At 40.7% G+C, this 24971-nt stretch overlaps 1 protein-coding gene across 1 annotated transcript; it reads right to left on the reverse strand.

Annotated features, from left to right (window-relative positions):
* Positions 1 to 11: 11 nt before the first annotated feature.
* LOC125465261 (WD repeat-containing protein 38) lies at positions 12 to 24416 on the reverse strand (the record flags this gene model as incomplete). Its single annotated transcript, XM_059638300.1, has 6 exons — positions 24366 to 24416; positions 12789 to 12909; positions 11598 to 11714; positions 10390 to 10487; positions 4176 to 4298; positions 12 to 44 (listed from the first exon to the last, which is right to left on the reverse strand). Coding segments are annotated over exons 1-6 (543 nt in total), but the record flags the coding sequence as incomplete, so codon positions are not given.
* Between the last annotated feature and the right edge of the window lie 555 nt (positions 24417 to 24971).

The following is a 24971-nucleotide window of genomic DNA, read 5'->3' on the forward strand; positions in this document are numbered from 1 at the left end:
TTTGAATTCCATACACGTACAGTCTTGTCCCAGGAAGCTGAAGCCTGTGAAACAATCAGAAGGACTTACATCTGGCAGTACTGGCATTTTGGATATGTTAGATTTCTGCCATTTAGAGTGATAATGAGTTTTAATTTTGAAGCAGTTTTCCTAAAACATACATTCTTGAAATAGCACTATTATCTTCAAACTCAAATTTTTGGTGTAACATAGCTGGTAATTAATACTGCACATGGATTAGGGGCACACTAAAATTCAGTTTACTTTTTGGTTATCTAGTACCACATCGTTCTGTGATATGCTTTCCATTCTTGAATGCTGCATTTCTGGTTTTATTGACACACTAACTCTATTAAGATTTCCAAAATCTGCAATGCATATTAATACTACTATCAAGGGAAAAGAAAGGTCAGTGATCAAAGTCTAACTGGTTTAGCTGCCATAAGGTTTGAACACCTGTGAAATGATATGATGGGGAGAATGAAGCAGTTATTCGGGTTTCAATTAATTTAATTACATATAAACAGGTTTTTTACTTAAAAATTACAAGTCAGTAATTTAATTACTTTCTCAGATATTTTCTTACGAGAAAATTATTTTTATCTAGTACGTCTTCACTTAACACACATTTTCCAGCAACAAAATTAGATGCACAAAATGAGGGGATATCTGCAATTGTTAGTCCATGGAGGTCAAATCTCATTTACAATATTACATTTTTTTGTAACTCCCCCTCCTGAAAGCACTGGTCGAATATAGATCAGTTACACCAGTAATTCCAAGTGAATTACTCAATAGATCATGCTTGGTTTGCAAGCTTATGGAGAGTGCATTGTGCTATAACTGAGCCAGACACATACAGTTGCCAACAGTGGTCATAATTTATGTAGGAACCACATGGCTTCCTCCTTCAGTTGTCCAGCAAAGCTGAGGAAACATTTAAAATTCACACTGTCAGATTGGCTCAGATCATAAAGTTGGATTTTGCAGCAACTTCTGACAGCAAGCACCCTGCATTTAGTATTACTCGCCCTCTTAATCTAACTATGATTTCAGGATCAAGCACAAGCACAGACTAACACAGAAATCTTGAGTTTTTGGTCTTTTATTCATTAAAGAACTTTAGGCTGTGCTGTGTTTCTTTACCATGTCCCCATCAGCACCCTATCCCCCAAAGCCATCGAATCAGTGAAATCAATTGATGTAGAAATAACATCCCCCTTCTGCTCCAACTCCACTGTTAAAAACTCACAAAATGTGAAGTACAATTCAATCAAACACAACTAGGTTTTCAACAGTCATTTGAGTAACTACAATTGGAGAACAGCCAACATGGTCCTGAGAAAGAATTTGGGTGTTTATAAATTGTCCGAAAATTATGATCAACATTAGATCTTCTACAAAATAAATCCTCTCAGCTATGAATTTTTCAAAACAAAATGAATGATATTGTTCTATCGTGAGATCATATTTATGGTCCCATTTTTAAAACAAAGATTTTAATCAAACTGTTCGAACTGATTGAGTTTTTTTGAGAAGTAACCAAAAAGGTTGATGAGGCCAGAGCAGTCGACAATGCGGACTTTAGTAAGGCCTTTGACAAGATTCACCATGGTGGACTAATTAGTAAAGTTAGATCACATGGGATTCAGGGAGAGCTTGCCAATTGGATATAAAATTGGCTTGACAGTGGGAGTCAGAGGGTGGTATTGGAGGGTTGTTTTTCACACTGGAGGTCTATGAACAGCAGTGTTCCTCAGGGACCATTACTGGATCCACTTTGTCATTTGAATGAGAATATAGAAGGCATGATTTGTAAGTTTGTGCTTGACACCAAAATTGGGGTACTATTGAAAATGAAGAAGGTTATCTAAGGTTACAAAGAGGCCATGATCAATTCGGTCAATGGGCTGATGAATGGCAAATGAAGTTTAATTTGGCTAAATATGAGGCATTGCATTTTGATAAAACAAACAGGGCAAGGCAGCTACAATTAATGGTAGGACTTTAATATTGTTGAACGAAGAGGCCTGGGAATTCGGGGACATAATACTTTGAAATTTATATCACAGGTAGACAAGGTGGTTAAGAAGGTATTTAGCACATTTTCCCTCATTCCTCAGATCTTTGAGTGTAGAAGTTGGGGCATCATGTTGAGATTATACTGAATGTTGGTGAGGCCTCCTCTGGAGTACTGTGTGTAGTTCTGGTCGCCCTGCTATGAAAGAGTATTATTAAACTAGAGAAGGTTCAGAAACGATTTACAAACTGTGTCGCTGGGAATGTAAGGTTTGAGTTATAAAAATAGGCTGAATAGGCTATGGCTGTTTCCACTGGAGCATAGGAGGTTGAGAGGTGACTTATAGAGATGTATACAATTATGAGGGCTATACATAAAGTGGATAGCAGGGGTCTTTAACCAGGGTGGGGGAGTTCAAAACTACAGGGCATATTTTTATGTTGAGAGACTTAAGCTAAGGTTTTGGAGTCGATCTGTAGCTAGGGTTGTGGGTGTTGAGGTTCGTTGGCTCACTAAGCTGGTTTATTGTTCCACAGCAACACCAACTGGCTACAAAAAGACACGACTAATACTCACTCATCTCAATCCACGTGGACAAGGAGAACCGCCACTTTGACTGGGACAACACCAAGATCCTGGGACAGCCTAGGCAGAGACAAGCATGAGGATTCCTGGAAGCATGGTGCTCCACAAAACATGCTATTAATAAACACAATGAACTCGACCCCATACACATTCCACTACGAGGAAACCCGGAAGTGAGGCAATCCATCGCAACAGACCGCAGAGTTTAAAAACCAGGCGGGAAAACACACCGACGCTTCATCAGAGGCTGCACTGAGGATGTTACCCAGCATGGTAATGAAACAACAAATCAGCTCGGCGAGCCAACCAACCACAAGATTTAAGTTAAGTTTTGAAAAGGACATGAGGCACAACTTTTTTACAGAGGGAATGGTTGTTGTGTGGAATGAACTGCCAGAAGAAGTGGTAGAAGCAGGTACAGTTATAACATTTAAAAGACATTTGGATAAGTAGCTGAATAGGAAAGGTTTGGCAGGTTATGGGCCAAATGCATGCAAGTGGGGCTGGTTTATTATGGGAATATGCTCAACATGAATTAGTTGAACTGAAGTGTCATTTCCATGCTGTATGACCCTATAACTCTGATGTTTCAGTAACAGTTTGGGGCTTGCTGAGGCTTTCTGGCCCAGTAGTAGGGACGCCAAGGCCTCCCATCCCAATATTAATATTGCTTTATAGGTTTGATTTTAGTGTCTTACATTTGCTGTTATGGACCAGACCAAACCCCTCCTTCAAACAAATAAAGGAGATAGCCTAGACCCTAACTTTTATCTTATGTCAAGGCAAGTGTAAGGTGCTGCGTTCCACATGTAATTTGATTGGTCACACTACTCAGTTTTAAGCAAAACATATTTTATTTTTATATCCAGTTAAAATGCAAACAAAAGAAAAGAAAAAGTATTAGTGTAATTTTAACTCTATTAGGAAACTTAACAGAATAATAGATTATTTAGCTACGAAACAGCACGGTTTCAATATTTTAACATGCCAGAAACACATCTTTGGCAAAGGCAAATTCAGTAAAATAGATTGTCTCACGTGCAATGTTTCTCCAGTCCAGAAAATGCTGGCAGTGAGAGCGAACTCCAGCTTTTTGCCATGGCAGAGAGAAATATAACTGCTTCCACAGCCAGCTTCAAAACCCCAAGAATTGAAAGCTAAACTAAAACCCTGGTTTGAGGGGAGCCTGTCTTGACCAATTCATGCTGCTTCTATCGTTCTAACAAAGAAATGACCTAGGACCTCACAAACTATTTACTTTATTGACTTGGAAGAGGCAACTCTGTACCATTGGCACAAATCCCTCATTTTAAAAATGGACAAAATACACCTTCGTGTAGCCTGGGCTACCCAGGCAGCATGATGGCATCTCAGCAGCTCCATGGCAGGAATTCACACAAATGAATGCTACAGTCCACGGCACAGTAAAGGAGTTAAGGTTCTCACCATAAATCTCTCATTGAATCTTTCTTAGCAGTCCCCAATCTGTGCGGATATAGTTATTGAGATAGTGATAGGGCCTGTCATTTCCATATCCCTGGATTACATGTCATTTCACCATCCAGCTTACCAACATTCCAAATGCAGAAAACTTCACACAGCTCACGTTGCCTGTGTGACCCCGCAAAGTTATTCTCTGCCTTGGTTTTCGTATCCTCCACACTCTGATCGTATAGTCCCAGGATCCAGTTGCCTACACAAGAACAGCAACAAGTTATTTACAGGAATTTCCAGGTTTAACACTGAAATGCTAGTCATGTATTACAAAAACCCCCCTAGTTATTCACCAGTTTGAAAATATACCTCTTCCCAACACGATTCAACAAATGCTTTTATTAAAGGTGTCAACATTCAGGCTTTCAGATGTAACATCAGGTGTCCCTTTTACATTTCAATGTATTAAAATGTAACTTTTTCATATTCCAATGTCCTTGCTTTTGTCCAATGTCAATTCTCTGCCCCGGATGTGATTCCTGAGGTTCACTCACCCTCTGTTACCTTTCCCATTGCTTACAGGTGAGCAATGATAGTAAGTGTTGTTTGCCCTTTGTCTGCAGTGAATTATAACCAATTACAACTCTGTCTTGATCTGAAACCCTCACACCTTACAGCTATGGCCAGTGGAGATCACTGAAGAGTGGGAAATCTGACTCTGCTGTTGGCAGCTTCAAGCTGATTAATTAACTCTTCCTTTCTCTCTCCACCTTTAAACACCTTGGAACTCAGCTGCGTGACAAAGCTTCCAGAAAGCATTGACTAAACACTGCACCAGGGTCTAGCAACCATTCCTTCATTCATTTCACCTATTTTGAGTATATTTCCACTATTATTTAAAAGCTGTTTTGTCGATGGGATGGGTGATCAGTGTCAAGGCCAGAATTTTTTGCCTATCCCCAATTGTCCTTGAAAAGGTTTTGGTGAGAAGTCTTCTTGAAACACTGAAATGCATGTGATATAGACAGCTCCGCAATGCTGTTTGGAAGGGAGGACTATATGGCAAATTCCAGCTATCTGTCAGCATGATGTACATACTGGTTGTGTTCACTGGAACTACCTGAAATGCCTTGTGTAGATTCACTGCCCCATTCTCTCTCTTCACACCCAATGTCCTGTAAGGATTCCATCCTATTCTCCCAATTCCTTCACCTATGTTGCATCTGTTCAGATGATGCCACCTTCCAGAAGACCACTGCTGACATGGCTTCCTTCTTCCGTGACCGTGGTCTCCCACCCACTGTGGTTGATAGTACCCTCAACCGCATCTGACCTATCACCCGTGCTTCTGCTCTTGCCCCCTTCCATCACTCGCAACAGCATGATCAGGTCCCCCTTGACCTCACATTTCATCCCACCAGCCTCTACATTCAAAGGATCATTGTCTGCCATTTCAGACAATTCCAGCAGAAAGCCACCACGAAACACATCTTCCCCTTACTCCCCTTGTCTGCATTTCACAGTGATTATTCCTTCTGAGACACCCTAGTCCATTCCATGATGACCACCCTCACCACTCCCCTTTCCCACGGCACCTTCCCATTTAACTGCAGAAGATACAACACTTGCCCCTTCACCTCCTCCCTGCTCACCATCCAAGGGCCATAACTGTGTTTCCAGGTGAAGCAGCATTTCACCTCTACCTTCTCCAATCTTGTATATTGCATTCACTGCACCAAATGTGGCCTACTCTACATTGGAGAAACCAACCACAAACTGGGCGACCACTTTTCAGAACACCTCTGTTCTATGCACAAGCACAGCTTCGATCTTCCCATAGCCACTCATTTTAACACAGCGTCCTGCTGGCATGCCCACTTGTCTGTCCTCAGCATGCTGTGGTGTTCCACTGAATCGCAGTGCAAACAGGAAGAACAACACCTCATCTTCAGACTAAGCACTTTACAACCTTCTAGTCTTAATATTGAGTTCAACACCTTCAGATTATAAACTCATTCCCATTTCTCCCCTTTCGTTTCACTTTACTTGTTGCATTCTCTCACCATGTGCTCTCTCCCCTCGCCCCCACTCCATCTGTTCTTTCCAGTCTGGCAATTAGACTCACCATTATTCCGCCATTCTCACATTCCAATCACTTCATCTGCACTATCAGCACCCTTTCTCACTCAGCACTGCACCTGCCCCCATAAATGCTGCCCCATCCACATGTCCTATCTGCTCTGATGAAGAGTTGTCTTGACTCAAAACATTGTCTTACTCTGTCTCCAGGGATGCTGCCTGACCCAGGTGATTTCTGGCATTTTTTGTTTCAGAACCATTCTTTCTTTTTGGTATTTGTCTAAGACATAGATATCAAGTGGAGAAGGATGCCCACATTTAGTTGCCCTCAGACATTGGCCTCAATTTTAAATATCAAGACAGGTTTATTATGTATCATGGAATATATTAGCAGATATTCCCCATAGTTATACTATGCCTGAGTTACAGGATCGTCATGTGAAACATCAGGCTCAATTTAAGAGTGTATTTATTGTTAATTACTTTAACCTAGAACTGGCTGCTGATACTTCAGCACTGGCTAGCAACTAATGAACACTCGCACACGCACACATACACATGTTTTACCATGTGGATGTATCAGGAGCTTACACGCTCCCTGAACCAGTTAGCTGAAGCAGGATTGTGGGAGAGAGGGAGAGTGAGAACCCATCTCCAGAGAGAGAGCTGGCGCACCGCGACTAAGATGGCAGCATGGGCCCAGAGAGTGATGGTGGCCGAGGCTGACTGAATGATAAAGGAGGAGGCATCCTGCGGCAGCAGCAACAAAACCAGGGTGAGGGAGATGTGGGTCACCCCAGTTCGGAGTTTCCCAGAGAGCGAGGAGTAGGCCCGGGGTTGAATGCCCCGGCCCGGACTCGCAGGCTGCACCAAGGCTCCAGGAATGCAGCTAGGCCCTGGCACCTGACCAAGCATCAGCGAAGGGCCACAGTGACTGAGGTCTGGTGGCATTGCCTGGACGAGCATTGGCTGGGGCTCCAGGCATGAGATTAACCCGTGGTTCCAGCTCAGGCACAGTGAGTCATGGGTGTAGCAGCAGCAGAGGCCTATAATCGATACTCAGAGGCCATTACAGAGACCCCGGCTGATGTCAAGCGGAGCAGCAGAGGAGGAACAAGAAAGAGAGAGAAAGATGAACTCTATTTTAGTAGTTAAACAGTCATGGAGATGTAGAGCACAGAAACTGACCCTTTGGTCTAACTTGTCCATGCCGACCAGATATCCTAAATTAATCTAATCCCATTTGCCATTATTTGACCCATATCCCTCCAAACCCTTCCTATTCACACAGCCATCCAGATGCCTTTTAAATGTTATAATTGGTACCAGTCTCCACCACTTCCTCTACCAGTTCATTCTATATATGCACCACCCTCTGTGTGAAAAAGTTGCCCCTTATGTCCTTTATCAAATCCTTAATATCTCTTATTATATTCAATAATTCAAAATGGCACCAGAACATAGTGACAATCAGTACTTTTTAAAATACATGTGACAATAAGTCATTGAATTTAATTCAACACACATGTACATAAACACACGCACACAAATGAGAGTTTCTCCCAGGATCAATCCTTTATATGCTTATTTCATGATGTCAGAGATGCAGAGAGTTCCAGGATCTTTGATTCAGCATCAGTGAAGGAAAGGCAATATAGTTCCAAGTCAGGATGGTGAAAAGCCTGGAGGAAAATATGGTGTTCCCATTGGCTATTGCATTACTCCTTTCAGTTTGTTAGAAACTGTTTGTTTGAAAGGAAGCAGACAAGGGAATTTAGGGCAAGTTCCTGCAATGCATCTTGAAGGTGGTATACGCTGTTGTCATTGGGCTCTACAAGTAGAGGTAGTGAAGGCTATTAAAGTGATGGATGGAGTATCAGTCAAGCAGGCTACTTTGCCCTGGATCATACCATATTTCTTCAGCATTGTAGGGATTGTTGTCATCCAGTCAAATTAAGCATATTCTTTCATACTCCTGACCATTACCTTGTAGATGATAGAAAGACTTTGGCGAATCAGGACTCACCACAGGATTCCTATATTCTTACCAGCTCTTGTAACCAATGTAGCTAATTCTGGTTCTTTTCGGCTAAAGTGCTTTACAAATGTAACTAGTAAATATGACATATTAAGTGTACTGAGGACAATTGGAGATACAGTACAAGTACAACTGTAAAGTAAACCAGATTACCAGGCATTCTCCAGAGTATGAAAAGTCACAGGTTTTGATGACATTCTTGTGTCCAGAAAAAACTTTCAAAGCAAAGCCTGTCTGGTTAAATAAAAAGATGACTTTAAATAGCTTAGTGTTATTTGTACATTAACTGTTGCAGAACAATGAAATAATAAATTTCCATAATTCTACATCCTATACATAAAATGAAAAAGAGAGTGTTTTGGCAAGAAGGTAAGTGGTAGAAACTAGGATACCAAGGTGTGGAGCTGGATGAACCCAGCTGGCAAAGAAGCATCAGAGGAGCAGGAAGGCTGACATTTCGGGCCTAGACCCTTCTCCAGAAATGGGGGAGGGGAAGAGGGTTCTGAAATAAATAGGTAGAGAGGGGGAGACAGATAGAAGATGGATAGAGGAGAAGATAGGTGGAGAGAAGACAGACAGGTCAAAGACATGGGGATGGAGCCAGTAAAAGCAAGTGTAGGTGGAGAGGTAGGGAGGAGATAGGTCAGTCCAGAGAGGACAGACAGGTCAAGGGGGTGGGATGAGGTTAGTAGGTAGGAGATAGGGGGTGTAGCTTGAGGCGGGAGGACGGGATAGGTGGGAGTCATGGCAGGTTAGAGAGGCAGGGACAAGCTGGACTGATTTTGGGATGTGGTAGGGGAAGGGGAGATTTTGAAGCTTGTGAAGTCCACATTGATACCATTGGGCTGCAGGATTGCCAAGCGGAATATGAGTTGCCTTTCATGCAACTTTCGGGTAGTATCATTGTGGCACTGCAGGAGGCCCAGAGTGGACTTGTCATCTGAGGAATGGGAGAGGGCGTTGAATTGGTACGTGACTGGGAGGTGCAGTTGTTTAGTGTGAACCATTCTGCAAAATGGTCCCAAGCCTCTGCTTGGTTTCCCCGATGTAGAGGAGGCCACAACAGGAACAGCGGATACAGTATACCGTATTGGCAGATGTGCAGGTGAACATCTGCTTGATGTGGAAAGTCGTCTTGGGGCCTGACTTTCACTGATACTCTGTTACTCTAGACCAATTTCAAACTCCACCAGCATCCTGCAGAAAAGGCTCAGCAGTGTATTCTATGGGACACAGCATGTACTCTTGATTAGATAGTAAGAAGATATTATTGAGTTTCCACTAATATTGGTTTGGTTTGGAAACTAAGTAATTAATTTCTCTACATCTCAGATATCACATTAACCAATTTAAAGGAAATATATGTTCAGCAAATGCACTTGAACTACTGTCATTGCATTTTTATTAATAAAATCTATGACTGAATTATTATTCAGAAGAATAATTGTTATGTCTACATTGTTATTGGGCAATTTCAAATAATTTGATGTTCATTGCAGTAATTAACAAACAGGACTTTTTGTTGTAAAACTACCAGTGATTGTTAACACATATTAAACAGTAATTATTTCCCAAGTGTTATGTGCTAATTACCAGTTAGTGTAGACTAACACTGGAAAATGAATCACGGGAGAGTCTGTCTTTGATAGATGCTGAGATCATATCGAATTTTTCAGTCAATACATTTTCTGCTCTCAGGGTTTGTTAATTCTATTAGTCAAAGTCACAAAGATAGTTTTGTATTTTTTTCATCAATGATCAAATATATGGTGAACAGCTCCATGCTTGGACTAACAGCCACTTGTTACCAGTCAAATAACTAAATTTGGACTGTAAAATATTTAATGTGATAAAAGCCTTAAGATCGTACCCTGGACAATAACATATGTTCTAAGGTATCTTGGCCTCTGGTTGGTACCCAAAATGTTGGAAAGCTTTTTTCTTATTTTTCAATTCCTGCTTCATTCATTTTAAGGATGAATTTAATTTTAATAAGTGAGATTTAATTGGATGTTACATTTTCAATTAGAGAACTAGTTTCTGGACAAAAAAGCAGACAATTGGACTCTTGACTGATAGCATTATAAAGACTGGTTAGAACACAGACCAGGAATTGATAGGGAAAACACATTTTGGAGAGTGCAGCATGGGTGTGAGAACGGAAAGAAAGTGGTGTGACAGAACAATATAAGACATAATGATTGCAACTGCAGTCAAAAAGCCTGTCGCTAACCATTGTATCCCACAGAATAGCTGTGTAGTCCCAGCCAGCAGACGCGAGCAGTTTTGAATTATGGTTAAAGCATACAGTCTCCACACTTTTACTGTGTCCTAGAAAATAACAGCAATACAATTTATTAGCCAACATTAAATAATAGTGTTAAATAAGCACTAAGAGTAAATCAATGAGATTGGGCCTTGTGTGGTGAAACATTTGAGTATCAGCCTTCATAATCAAACTGTATGCTAAGGCTAAAATCCAATGGCTAAACACAATCAATAAATATCAATTAATGTATTCTTTAACAGCAAATTCTAAATATCTGGATTTCCCATTGATCTGTGTTTGGCCTAAACTTCACAACAACAGCCTTGACATTAATGGATACTCCCACAATGTGTGATTCTTTTCAGGAGAATCCTTTTCAGAGAATAATGGTCTTTCTTTATCCATTGATGGCTTCTCGAAAATGCAGACATACTTCAGTGAAAAGCTTAGTACTCAGTATTTTGTCGTGCACAAAACAATTGTGTTGTCTTTGAACTTGAGAAGAGATTTTCCAAAAGATGGTAGAGATGAGGAACTTCAGGGACGCGAAGGTGAATGTTCAAGTGGAGGATTAATAAAAGATATTCAAAATTAAATCAAAATTAGGATGAGTTTTGAAATTAGTAACAGTTTCTACCACTGGACCGTTTCTAACCAAAGGACACAGATTTTTAAAAATTAGCTAATGAGCCAAAGGAGAGGTTTAAATGTATTTACACAAAGTTGTTACTATTAGACCCTTAAAGAGTGGTGCTGGAAGCAGATTCAAGCATAATTTGCAGGGTGAGGAAGGAAAAAGCATTCATTAACTGGCATTAATCTTGTTGTGGCCAGGAAAGGAAATATAATTTGACTCGGAGATAATGGGAACTGCAGATGCTGGAGAATCCAAATAACAAAGTGTGAAGCTGGATGAACACAGCAGGCGAAGCAGCATCTCAGGAGCACAAAAGCTGACGTTTCGGGCCTAGACCCCTCATCAGGATGAAGTTTTTGTGCTCCTGAGATGCGGCTTGGCCTGCTGTGTTCATCCAGCTTCACACTTTGTTATCTATAATTTGACTCCCCTCTTTTTAAACCCTTTTCAGTCAGTTGCAACAAACACTGATCACTGTCATGGAGAAAGAATGTTTTCTGCCTCTGATGTAATCAGTATTTTCTGATGTAGTTACCTTGCAGAGTGTACAGACATCTTCCTGTTTTGGTCTTCCATAATCTTACAGTACAATCACAGGATCCAGTGGCGAAGAAATTAGAGTCATTAGAAAACACACAAGCCTTGACTGGGCCTGTTGGAGCAGAAACGACAACCAGAATCTGCTCAATATACTTATTGTACTGTGCATAATGTTACATAGTCAAACAGTTTTGAACAATTTTGACAGAACTACGGTGTTAGAGAATGGCCTGCACTTGTACCAATCCATGGACATATTTTGATGAATCCTGTTATACAGTTGTGAATATAGTTCCAACAGACAACTAATTTTAAAATGATTTTTGTTAGTCATACAGCTTTTAAAATTAATTATGAACTTCTAATGTTCAACAACCCTAATAATGCCTTAAACAAATCACTCTTTTCAACTGCACTTCTATATTTTCCTGAGCCATTGAAACTAAAATGATGGCTTATCTTATAGATGCCTGAACGGTATGGGCTATGGGAAGAAATGTGATGAAATCATGTGAAAAGTCCAGTTAGACCTGTCTCAAAAATTGGGAACACCTTTCTGCATCTTCTAATTAAATTCAGGGCATCAAGGCAATGCCAATTGTTACCGGGGTCATGCAGACCTGAAGCTGTGAACGTCTTCAACTCTTGAGTTGGAGCTTGTATGGAACAATGGTAAGGGAAGGTGGAAAGATGCAACATTAAATGGTTGCCCATAATTGATAGAATTAAAAACAACTTTTATCATTGTTATTTACTCTGCATTTAATCTGATCGCACATCATTTAATATCCCATATCCAAATGTTTTGGAAAGATTTTCCTGCTTGCATTGTCGTACTGACATCTAAACAAAATGAATGATTTTCTTCCATTAACCATTTTAGCATAATAATGGTGATATTCTAAAGGTGTAGGTTTATGATTGCATTAGACATATCAACCAGAGCAAATTGTCTCCCATGGTTTTAATGTAGTTTGTGTTTATTTAAATGTAATTCAGTAACGAAGGAAACAAGTAAGGACATTACTGGCGATGACAAAACATTGCTTCAAATATATAATTAATAAACTAAAGATGTTCTTAAAAATCTATAAATGATACAGGATACTGTTCAATTAGAGATTTGGTTGAATCATGAGTATGGAAACAATACAGGTGAGTAAAATGTGTCACTGAAGTTTCATACCTGTGTGGCCCTTTATTTTAGATAGAAGTTTTTCACCTTTAACATGCCAGATGCAAGCATTGCAGTCATCTGAACCTGTTAATAGGAGCTGGCCATCATGAGAAAATGTACAGTTGTTCACCTGCGCAAAACAAACCATTTTAAAACAGGGTACCTCAAACTGCTTCAATTAATCTCATTACAGTTCTGAGCGTGAATGGATTTTTCATTGAGGTTTGTCATCAAACTAAACTGAGGATTTTACATACAAAGTGTAAAGCATAGAAAACAGTTGCCTATGCTCCACATAGACCACCTCTGTCCTATATTCAGATTTGTTCATTTAACATCTGATTAAAGCTTCTGATTAAAGTCTATACTCCTGTAGCAAATCCTGCTCATTCTATCCACCTCCTGTGTAAACAATTCCATATTAAATTCATTATTGACTATTTGGTTGATGCCAATAGTAGAAATATCTTCTCTATGTTCACCTAACAGGCATTTAATCAAAAAGTAAAAAGGTGGTGGAATTGGATGAGATTGAGACAATTTAGCCAAGGCAGCTAGAAACACTGACATTCATGTTAGGGTACAGTGTGATGGAGAGAGGAGTGTTCACAGGAGGTCAAAATCAAAGCGTGAAAAGATTATTCTCTCAAGAACATAGGCTGCCTTACCATTAAACCACTTGAATGGCTTCCAATATTTCTGACATTATTTGAACATAATCTAAATCTAAAGGGAAGGTGACTAATAAAATGAAAGAAAACAACTTTTGCGTTACTCTATTTGTTCGTGGATGTGGACGTAGCTGGCAAGGCCAGCATTTGTTGACCATCAGAGGTTTCCTTTGAACTGAGCAGAATCAAGAGTCAAATTGCTATGGATCTGGAGCCACATGTTAGTGAGACTGGTTAAGAGTGGCAGATTTCCTTCCTTTGAGAATATCAGTGAAACAGACAGGTCTTTAAACTATCAGCAATAGCTGCTATGGTACTGAGACCAGCTTTCAATTTCAGATTTTATTAATTGAACCCAAATGTCCAGATTATTAGCCTGGAGTCTCTAGATTACAGTCTAGTGACATTACTCATTATACCTCCATTTCCAAAGGCTCAAATCAGGTGCAGCTTGGCCCCTATCAGAACAACCTGCTGAGTTCAAAATGGGCAAGTCTAAAATTAGCCCTTCATTTCTGAAATATTATCTGTATTTGAATAATTTGTTAATAACAAGAGAATAATAACAGGTTATTTTTACATGATATTGCAATTCTTATGTCATCCTTCGTAACATAAGACGCTGTGAGACATTTATTGCACTAGCTATCATAAATGAATATTTTATGTGCAAGCACATAATCTTCCGGGCTAACATTAAGTTATTAAGTTACACAGAGTAGCACGTTTCTTGTGGTGTGTCATGCTTCAAGTGATCCCTAGACCTTTAAATCTTCAGGTCACATGCTATGCTATAGTGATGTGATCGTGAGCCTGACTCTTAGAGGCACAGAGTCATAGAGCTGTACACCATGAAAACAGATCCTTTGGTCCAACTCATCCATGCTGACAGGATATCCTAATCAATCTTGTCCCATTTGCCAGCATTTGGCCCATAGCCCTCTAAACCCTTCCTGTTCATGTAACTATCCAGAATCCTTTTAAATGTTTAATTTTACTAGCCTCTACCATTTCCTCTGTCAGCTCATTCCATTCATGCACCACCCTCAGCATGAAAATGTTGCCCTCTAGGTCCCCTTTAAATATTTCCCCTCTCACCTTAAACCTATACCCTCTAGTTTTGGACTCCCCAATCCCAGGGAAAAGACGTTGGCTATTTACACTATCCATGCCCCTCACGATTTTATAAACCTCTATAAGGTCATCTCTAAGCCCCCGATGCTCCAGGGAAAAAAGCCTCAGCCTATTCAGCCTCTCCCTATAGCTCAAACCCTCCAACCCTGGCAAATCCTTGTAGGTCTTTTCTGAACTCTTTCAAATTTCACAACATCCTTCCTATATAAAGGAGACCAGAACTGCACACTGTATTCTAATAGTGGCCTAATCAATCCCTTGTGCAGCCACAACATGACATCTCAACTCCTATACTTAATGTACAACCAATAAAGGCAAGCATACCAAATGTCATCTTCGCTATCCTGTCTACCTGGGACCTACTTTCAAGGAACAATCTACCCACACTCCAAGGTTTCTTAGTTGTGCAACACTCCCCAGGGCCCCTCATTAAGGGTATAAGTCCTGCCTGATTTGTCTTTCCAGAATGCAACACCTCACATTTCTCTAAATTAAACTCATCTGTCACTCTCCGGCCATTGGCCCATTTGATCAAGATCCCATTGTACTCTTGGGTATCCTTTGCTGTCCACTACACATCCAATTTTAGTCTCAGCTGCAAACTTATTAACCACACCTCCTATGTTCACCACCAAATCATGTAGATAAATGATGAGAAACAGTGGACCCAGCAACAATCCTTGTGGCACACCACTGATTACAGGCCACCAGTCTGAAAAGCACCCCTCCAAAAACACCCACATTTCAGCCAGTTCTGTATCCAAATAGCTAGCTCTCCCTGTATTCCATGTGATCTAACCTTACTAACTAGTCTACCATTTGGAACCTCATCAAACACCTTACTGAAGCCCATATAGATCACATCCACTGCTCTTCCCTCATCAATCCTCTTCCTTACTTCTTCAAAAAACTCAATCAAGTTAGTAAAATATGATTTCCCATGCACAAAGCCATGTTTTCTATCCCTAATCAGTGCCTGCCTTTCCAGATGTATGCAAATCAGGCGCAGACAGGCAGTTCTGTAGATGCGAACGAGATGAACGGATGGTATGTTGCCTCCTGGATGCCAGGGTCCATGCTGTCTTGGATCGTGTCTTCAAGGTCCTTAAGGGAGAGGGTGAGCAACCAGCAGCCATGGTACACATCAGTACCAATGACATAGGTAGAAAAAGGGCAGAGAATGTGAAAAATGAGTATAAGGGAGTTAGGTTGGAAGCTGAAGTCCAGGACAAACAGGGTAGTTATCTCTGGATTACTACCTGTGCCACATGATAACAAGGTAAGAAATAGGGAGAGAGTGCAAGTAAACACGTGGCTTCAGGGCTGGTGTAGGAGGGAGGGCTTTCATTTCATGAATAATTGGAACACTTCTGGGGAAAGTGGGACCTGTACCAGAAAGGCACAGGTATCCTGGGATGGAGGTTTGCTCAAGCTATACAGGATGGTTTAAACTAGGTTGGCAGGGGGTGGGGAACCGGATTTATAATTCAGAGCATGAGGTATTCAGCCTTCCAACAGACACAACAGGGAGTGAGGTTGTTTGTAAAGAAATGTGGTCGATGGGGAGTAATTGTGGACACAGAGATGGTTCATGGTGTGTATACTTCAATGCTAGAAGTATCAGAAATAAGGCAGATGGCCTTAGAACATGGGTCAGTACTTGGAACTACAATGTTGTGGCTATTACAGAAACTTGGGTAACTCAGGGACAGGAGTGGTTGTGGGAAGTTCCGGGATTTAGATGCTTTAAAAGAAATAGGGAGGATGGAAAAAGAGGCGGTGGAGTGGCATTGTTAGTCAGGGCTATTATAGCAGCTACTGAAAGGCAGTTCGAGAATGGCAAGCCTACCGAGTCAGTTTGGGTTGAGGTCTGGAACAAGAAAGGAGCAGTCACTTTGTTGGAGTTTTTTACAGACCGCCTAACAGTTTCAGAGTAGAGGAGCGGATTGGGAGACAGATACTGGAAAGGTGCAGAAGTCACAGGGTTGTAGTCATGGGAGACTTCAACTTTCCAAATATTGATTGGAAACATTTTAGTTGTAATAGTTCAGATGGAGAGGATTTTGTCCAGTGCATTCAGGAAGGATTCCTGACACAGTATGTAGATAGACCAACACGAGGAGAGGCCACTTTGAATTTGGTGCTTGGCAATGAATTGGCCCTTGTGTTAGACCTGTTGGTAGGAGAGCATTTTGGTTGTAGCGATCATCACTCTGTTACTTTTACAATAGTCACAGAAAAGGTTAGGTATAAACAACAGGGTAAGGTTTCTAATTGGAGGAAGGGTAATTACAATTCTGTTAGGCAAGAACTGGGTAACATAAAATGGAAATTGATGCTGTCAGGGAAGAGCACTATCGAAATATGGAGATTTTTTAAGGAATGCATACTGCACGTGCTTGAAATGTTTGTCCCTAGCAGGCAGGGAAGATGCAGTCGAGTGTGGGAGCCTTAGTTCTCAAGAGAGGTTGAACGACTGGTTAAGAGGAAGAAGGATGTTTATGTAAGGCTTAGGAAACAAGGAATGGTAAAGGCTCTAGAGGGATACAAGTTATCCAGGAAGGAGCTGAAGAAAGAGCTTAGGAGAGCTATAAGGGAGCATGAGAAAACCTTGGCAGAGAGGATCAAGGAAAACTCCAAGGCTTTTTACACGTACGTGAGGTACCAGAGAAAGGGTAAGGCGGGTCAAGGATTGTAAAAGGAATTTGTGCACAGAGCCTAAAGAGATAGGAGAGGTCCTTAATGAATACCTTTCTTCAGTATTCACAACTGAGAGGGACTGAGTTGTAGAGGAAGACAGTGTGAAACAGGCTGATAGGCTAGAGGAGGTTGCTGTTAGTAAGGAAGATATGCTAGGAATTTGGAGGAACTTGAAGATAGATAAGTCCCCGGGGGCCTGATGGGATTTATCCAAGTGAAGGAAGAGATCGCAGGGCCTTTGGTGATGATCTTTTCATCCTCACTGTCCACGGGTATAGTTCCAGCAGATTTGAGAGAGGCGAACATCATTCCTTTGCTCTAAAAAGGGAATAGGGATAATCCTGAAAATTACAAACCAGTTTGTTTTACATCAATGGTGGGCAAATTATTGGAAAGGGCTCTGAGAGACAGGATTTTTGATCACTTGGAAAGGCACAGTTTGATTCATGATAGTCAGCATGGATTGTGAGGGGTAGATCATGCCTTACAAACTTTATTGAATTCTGTGTAGAGATCACCAAACACGTGGATGAAGGTAGAGCAGGGGATGTGGTAAACATGGATTTAAGTAAGGCATTTGATAAGGTTCCCCATGGTAGGCTCATGCAGAAGGTAAGGAGGCATGGGACAGGGGGAAATGTGGCAGATTGGATTCAGAATTGGCTGACCCTTAGAAGACAAAGGGTGGTAGTGGACAGAAAATATTCAACATGGTGCTCAGTTATGAGTGGTGTACCACAAGGATCTTCTATTATAAATTATCTTTATAAATGATTTGGCTGAAGGAGTGGAAGGGTGGATTAGTAAATTCGTGGACGATGCAAAGGTGGATTACATTGTGGACAGTGCGGAGTGCTGTTCTAGGTTACAAAGGGACATTGATAGGATGCAGAGCTGGGCTGAGAAGTGGCAGACGCAGTTTATCCCTGAAAAGTGTGAGGTGATTCATTTTGGAAGGAAAAACTTGAAAGCAGAATACAGGGTTAATGGAAATATTCTTGGCAGTGTGGAGGAGCAGAGAGATTTCGGGGTGCATGTCCACAGTTTTGTGAAAGCTGCCGCCCAGGTGGATAGAGTTGTTAAGAAGGCGTATGGTAAACCCTGGTTTGGCCACATCTGGAATGTGTCCAGTTCTAGCCGCCTCATTACAGGAAAGATGTGGAAGCGTTGGAAAAGGTGCAGAGGAGATTTACCAGGATGTTGCCTAGAATGGAGGGAAGGTCTTACAAGGAAAGGTTGAGAGAGCTAGGGCTTTTCTCTTTAGAACAATGAAGTATAAGAGGTGACTTGATAGGGTGTAAAAAATGATCAGAGGTACAGATAGAGTAGAGAGCCAGAGACTTTTTTCCTAGTAGCTATTATGAGGGACCATAGTTTTAAAGTGAGTGGAGATAGATATAGGGGAGACGTCAGAGGTATATTCTTTACTCAGAGAGTGGTAGGGATATGGAATGCATTGCTGGAGCAGGTAGTAGAGTCATTAGGGGCATTTAAGCAGCTATTAGATAGGCATATGGTTGGTACTATAAGGTAGGGGTGGAGGTTAGATCGACATTAGGATTTGAGTAAAAGTTCGGCACAACATTGTGGGCCCAAGGGCCTGTACTGTGCTGTACTGTTTTATGTTCTAAATCCTTTTCCTTGTGATTCCATCCAACAACTTGCCCACCAACGATGTCACACTCACCAGTCTATAGTTCCCTGGCTTTTCCTCACCACCTTTCTTAAATAGTGGCACCACACCAGCCAATCTCCAGTCTTCCAGCCACTCATCTGTGGCTATCAATGATACAAGTATCTCAGCAAATGACTCAGTAATCACTTCCCTAGCTTCCACAGAGTTCTAGGGTATACATGATCAGGCCTTATGGATTTATTCATCTTTATGCATTTTAAGATGTCAGCATGGATATAGTGACACACTGACTGTGACACATAACAAATATCCCTCCTTTTCAGAAGATAAAATCTTACTACAACAGATATGCATTGTTGTAAATAGGCACATGTTGCCAATTTGATAATTTCACAAATAATAAAACAAGTTAAAAGACTAACATGTCAAATTTCAACTAAATATTTTTGAGGTCTGTCAACTTATCTGGCAATTTTATACCCATCTAGAGTGAAATGCATTGTTCTTTGCTGTGTTTGTTTGAAAATGTAGTTATCCTGTCACTGCCTGCTGCCACTCAATGTCACTATACAATCATCATTCTAGTTTTCCTCCTCACCCTCTTTTTGCAATGTAGCACCAAGATCAGCAATGCCTCTGATAATTGGACTGGTAGTCTATTAACTCTTGTACACCCAAATACCCAAGTATTTACATTTGTATTTCTGACTCTCAGTCTCTGCCCAATGAAGCTTTGACGGTTCTCTGTCTGCTTGTTCATTTTATATCTTTTTTATGCTCCTCTGTCTTGGAATGGTGGGCAGGTCATACACACTTGGATTTGAGCAATAATTGTTCTGGAGAGACAATTGTCTCTCCAATGATGCTGAGCAAAATGCGGCAATGCAATGTGAAAATCTTGCTTTGTTGCTTGATACTTAATTGTCAATGATTTGATAATATATAGCGTACATTCTGCCAGATGATGATAAAATATAGCATATATTCTGCTAGACAGTTTAGGCATGAATGGTAGTTTTAATGGTGTCACTCCCTAACCAGTACACGTCTTAAGATAGTTTCTCAATGAACTGCATTCTGTTGTCATACATTATTCATTCTGGGATACCGATTAAGCTAAAAATGGCAGTCATTGTGTCACTGATGTTCATGTTTGTTGTTACTAATTTGGTGAAGAATGGAAGATTTAGAAAAGTAATCCTTCACAGTGATGTAATCTTCCCTGCAAACTATGATTGGGCCTGTCGCTACTTTAACCTAATGAGTGGATGGAACATTGTCTGATGCGAAGTCATTGAATATCCTTATAAATCTCTTGACCAGTCAACAGTTTCATGAACTAGTCTTATGTGTTCAAAACTTGTGGGTCTCTTGTATAATAAGGACATGATATTATGGCATAATATTTTTGGTATTAAGACTTGTTCGCATTTTAAAATGATTCATTGTGTAGAGCCAACTGAGCTCTGTGTGGCCAATATGAATAAATCTTCTCGGGTACTTCTTTAATTCTGTCAGGCCATCCCTTCCAGATAATTATCTTTTGCAAATCTGAAGCTGTGCATCTTCAGCAATTGCCAATTGCAAGTGCTCACATTGGCTCTGGCCAAACTTAACAGTTCAAACTCGAGAATGTCTTCGACATTGTAGCCTAGAACATCAATACATAAATCAACAGTAATACCTTAGTTTTGTGTGGATTTGGTTAATCTGTTCAATGTGCCAGACATAATCATAATGGTTCACGGCTTATATCTCACTTCAGAGTCATATCCATGCAGCTAATTGACTGATTCAATCTCATCGCATGTGGTCTGCTCCATCACCATGGGTATGGTTTTAAATCTCACGAATTATGACTAAGTATGGATCTGTGTGTATTGATAGCCCTGCTAGCCAATTAATCCCCATCAGGTAAAAGGTTTTGGGGAATTCAAAATAAGCTTGTGTGTTGGTGCTGCAGTGTGATTCTGCCAATGCACAGAATTGATGATCTACTCCATGCTGTGAGACAGTCTCTTGTTGGTTGTACCATGGAGCACCAATTACTGAGGTACATATCTTTCAGAATGCAAAGTGATAATACGTTGGCACTAGTTCTGTGTCAATTGCAGCTTTTAGTTAATGTCATCCTACCTTTTCAGAAAATGTAACATTAATGACTAAAAAATTCCTGATAGCCTTATTCTATTGGTATGGTGTGTGAGGTTAACAATATGGAAAGTTTGGCGATCTTCAAAAATTTGCCTCTTGCTTGGTTGATTCTGAACATCACTGATATGTTTGCATTTGTGCACTTTCCTTGCTACCAGTGTTCAGGTACTGTACCATCTTATTGGTCCACCTGTTTCATTTACAGCTTGGCCTTTAGAACCAGATTTCCTGCATATGTATGTCTAATGTCCCTTGGTGCCATATGTTTTACAGATATCAAGAAAAATGGACAGGTTATGGGTATTTGAGATAAATTACTTTCCTTATGGCTTGGTGTGCTTTGCTGACCATAGCAATAGTGTTGGCTGCATCTAAAGCTTGCAATTATAGTTGGCCCACAAATATGGCTTCATGCTTGTGTCCTTCTCCAAGTGAAGAGCAAATATCTATGGCCCTTTATCTTGCTCAGAATATCCCTCTTGAAAGCTTTAACTAGTTTTGAGGTAATTGCTAACTTAATAAATGTCTCTAACAGTTGCTCTTCGAAAACTCACACCCATGTCCTTTACTGCTACAGGGAGAGATGTGTGAGATGGTACATTTTGTTAGAAAGAGCATGGAAAGAGAAAATGAAGGGAAGGGTACGATGCTAGAGGGTGTGCAGTATCAAAGGGACCAAAGGTGGCAGAAGAGGTACAGAGAGCCATTAAAATCCCACTCTAAGATTCATTAATAGGCACATAGAATGCAAGAGCAGCGAGCTTGTGACTTAAGACACAGTTTAGATCTCAGCTGGGTTGTTTTATACAGCTCTGGGCATTACACTTTAGGAAGGATGTGAATGTATTTGCTAGATTGCAGCAGAGGTTTGTAAGGAAGCGAAACTTCAGTTTTCTTGACTCTCTATAGCTGGAGAAGTTAGAACTGTTTGGGGGAGGTAAAGACTGAGGGGAGGTTTGATAGAATTTTCAAAATTGCAAGGGTCTGGACAGAGTAGATAGGGAGAAACTGCTCCCATTCACAGAAGGATCGAGAATCATAGGGCACAATTTTAAAGTGATTTGCAAAAAAACATATGTTAGGCCTACTTTTATTGAGAACTTCTACTTTCAGGTGACATGTTACAATGCAGTGATCATATCATGAGCCTGTCTCATAAAGGGAAACTGGCATACTGATTGTGAGACATAACACAACAGGGAAAGTTTTCATATGGACACCGACAATAATTTTATATTACTATACAACTCTTGGTGCTTTGCATGCATTTATTGCATACTTCAACTACATAAATGACTGCCACTTTGCGGGGTGTTTCAAGGTATGGTTTATTGACACACTGAGTTGTTTGGGCAGTAGTTAAAATTCTATTTTCTGTTTTCAAAGCTCTCACTTAGAAAGGATGCCAAGGTCATGGAGAGGGCACAGATGATGATCCCAGGAATGACCTGCCTTAGTTAAGAGGAAAAAGTCAAAGAAACTGGGGTCCTCTTTACCAAAACACAAAAAGTTGTAGGAAGAACTTGTGATAATTAAGGGAGACACAATTCCTACGTTGAACAGGCCTATGTCAACATTTAAGGCGCATAAACGTAAGATCATCATTAGATGTTAAGTGGGGATAGTTAAGTAAGTTTTTTTGTGAGGATATGAAATTCCCCAACAACTTTTCTGTTGTGAACAAATCATAAATGCTTTTAAACTGACTTAGATAAGGAATTGAAACAGAAAAGAGATAGGAGTGAGATTGTGAGTTGCACATGGACTGGTATTCTAATCTTAAAATTGCATCATCAAATTAGTTCTTCTCATTCTATAATTTTATTATGCATGATCATCAGTGTCAACCTTTTTGTTTCCATCTATCATCAAACTCCTCTGTCACCACATGCACAGCTAAACACATAATCCGGGAAATGCTGTTCAAGATACTTTGTTCCTGCGCAGTCTGTCCTTTTGTAGTCCTCACAGTTTAGCTCAATATTGAAGTCACAAGAAAAGGCATGAAGTTCAGAGGATTTTTCCCATTGTATTGTGCTAAAACCGCTGAAAATTGGCTCATTCAGGAGTAACTGAGTTTATAAATGTGTGATGTGACAAGTGCAGCTGAACAATCTTGATAATCATGAAAAACTAATTTGATAAATGTGGAGTTGAAATTTTGAAGGTTTTTTATTTTTAAAATGTTTCCATTATCTCTCTACCTTCAGTTCATGTGTACGTCTCAATCTTGATTTCACTCTTGTACAACGATATAAACAGATTCATCCATTTTGGAATCTGTATGCCCCAGTGTCAATTCTTTCAACTGGATCCTTTTCTGAACAGTCCCGAACCGAAACATCAACTTTCCTGCTCCTCTGATGCTGCCTGGCCTGCTGTGTTTGTCCAGCTCCATGCTGTGTTATATCTGACTCTAGCATCGGCAGTTCTTACTCTCCTTGATTGAACAGCCTAACTGGAATCTGCCCTGCCCTCAGATCCCGTTTAGAGGGCGTCATATAGAAAATGACGCCAGATTCGTATAAATGGCCATTGAAAAATCTGTGAAAAGTTTGTGCACAAAATGAAAGGCAAAACCATTCCTTCACTGCTGCAAGGAAAATCCAAGCCAATATGTTTTTTTTCATGGCCACAAGACCATAGGAAATAAGAACACAAGCAGGTGACTCAGCCCTTCACGCCTGATATACCTCTCAATAGGATCATGGCACATTCAACATTCCTCACATATACTTTCCTGCCTTTTCCCTGTAATCCTTGATTTCCTTACCGATCAAGGATCCCTCAGCCTAGAATATGCACAGGACTCTGTTCCCAGAGCTCTCTATGGCAGGCATTCCAAAGACTCTCAACTCTCTGAGAGATAAGTTCCTTCTCGTCTCAGTCTTAAATTGGCAACCCTTTATTCTGAGACCATGCCCTCTGATCCTAGGTTCTCCCATGAGGGGAAACACAATCTCAGCAATTAATCTATCAAGGTCCTCAAGGATTCTAAATGTTTCAATGTGATCACTTCTCATTATTCTAAACTCGTGTGGGAGGAGTTTCAACCTGTTAAATTTTTGCTCATGGGATAACCCATCCATACCAGAGATCATTGTAGTGAACCTTCTCTAAACTATCTCCAATTAAATGATATATTTCCTTAAATAAGGAGACCAAAACTGCTCTCAATACTCCAGATGTGGTCTCCCCAATACCTTGTACAGTTGCAGTAAGGCTTCCCTACACTTATACTCCAAACCCCCTGAAATAAGGGGCCGACATTCCATTAGCTTTCCTGATTACCTGCTGGGCCTGTGTGCGATCTTCCTGTGTTTCATGCACAAGTTCCCTCATGTTGCAGCTTTATGCATATTTTTCGCCATTTAAATAATACTCTGTACTTTTGTTCTTCCTTCCAAAATGAACAACTTCACATTTTCCTACATGATGCTCTATTTGCCAGCCTTTTGCCAACTTCTGGCAGCAGCTGTGTGCAGAGCGGGGATTCTTGGCAGCAGCAGGCAGTGGCGGTGCCAAGAGTGGGGGCAGTAGGCCTAGAGCTTGGACTCTTGGTGGTGTCGGATGGCAGCAGAGCCAGGGGTCCCCTGGGGCATCAGCGTCATCATTGCTGTTCCCGGACCAGAACACATTCCTGAGACTGGGCAGAAGCCCTGAAGCTGACTCAATTTGAACAGAAGGTGAAGTCTTATTTAAATTATTTCTTTTCATCCTCCTTGTAGCTCAAATTGGCACCTGATTGTGGCTTTTGACTGTACCTTCAGGATTTATGTGACAATAAAAGTCATTCATTCATTAAACCTATGAGGAAGTTCAAAATGTTGTCAATCAGAGAAAAGGTGGAGGAAAACCATGGCCCTTTACTGTACAAGGCCAGGCCATCATAAGATG

The sequence above is a fragment of the Stegostoma tigrinum genome, chromosome 29, assembly GCF_030684315.1.
Source record: "Stegostoma tigrinum isolate sSteTig4 chromosome 29, sSteTig4.hap1, whole genome shotgun sequence".
Taxonomy (NCBI): Eukaryota; Metazoa; Chordata; class Chondrichthyes; order Orectolobiformes; family Stegostomatidae; genus Stegostoma; species Stegostoma tigrinum.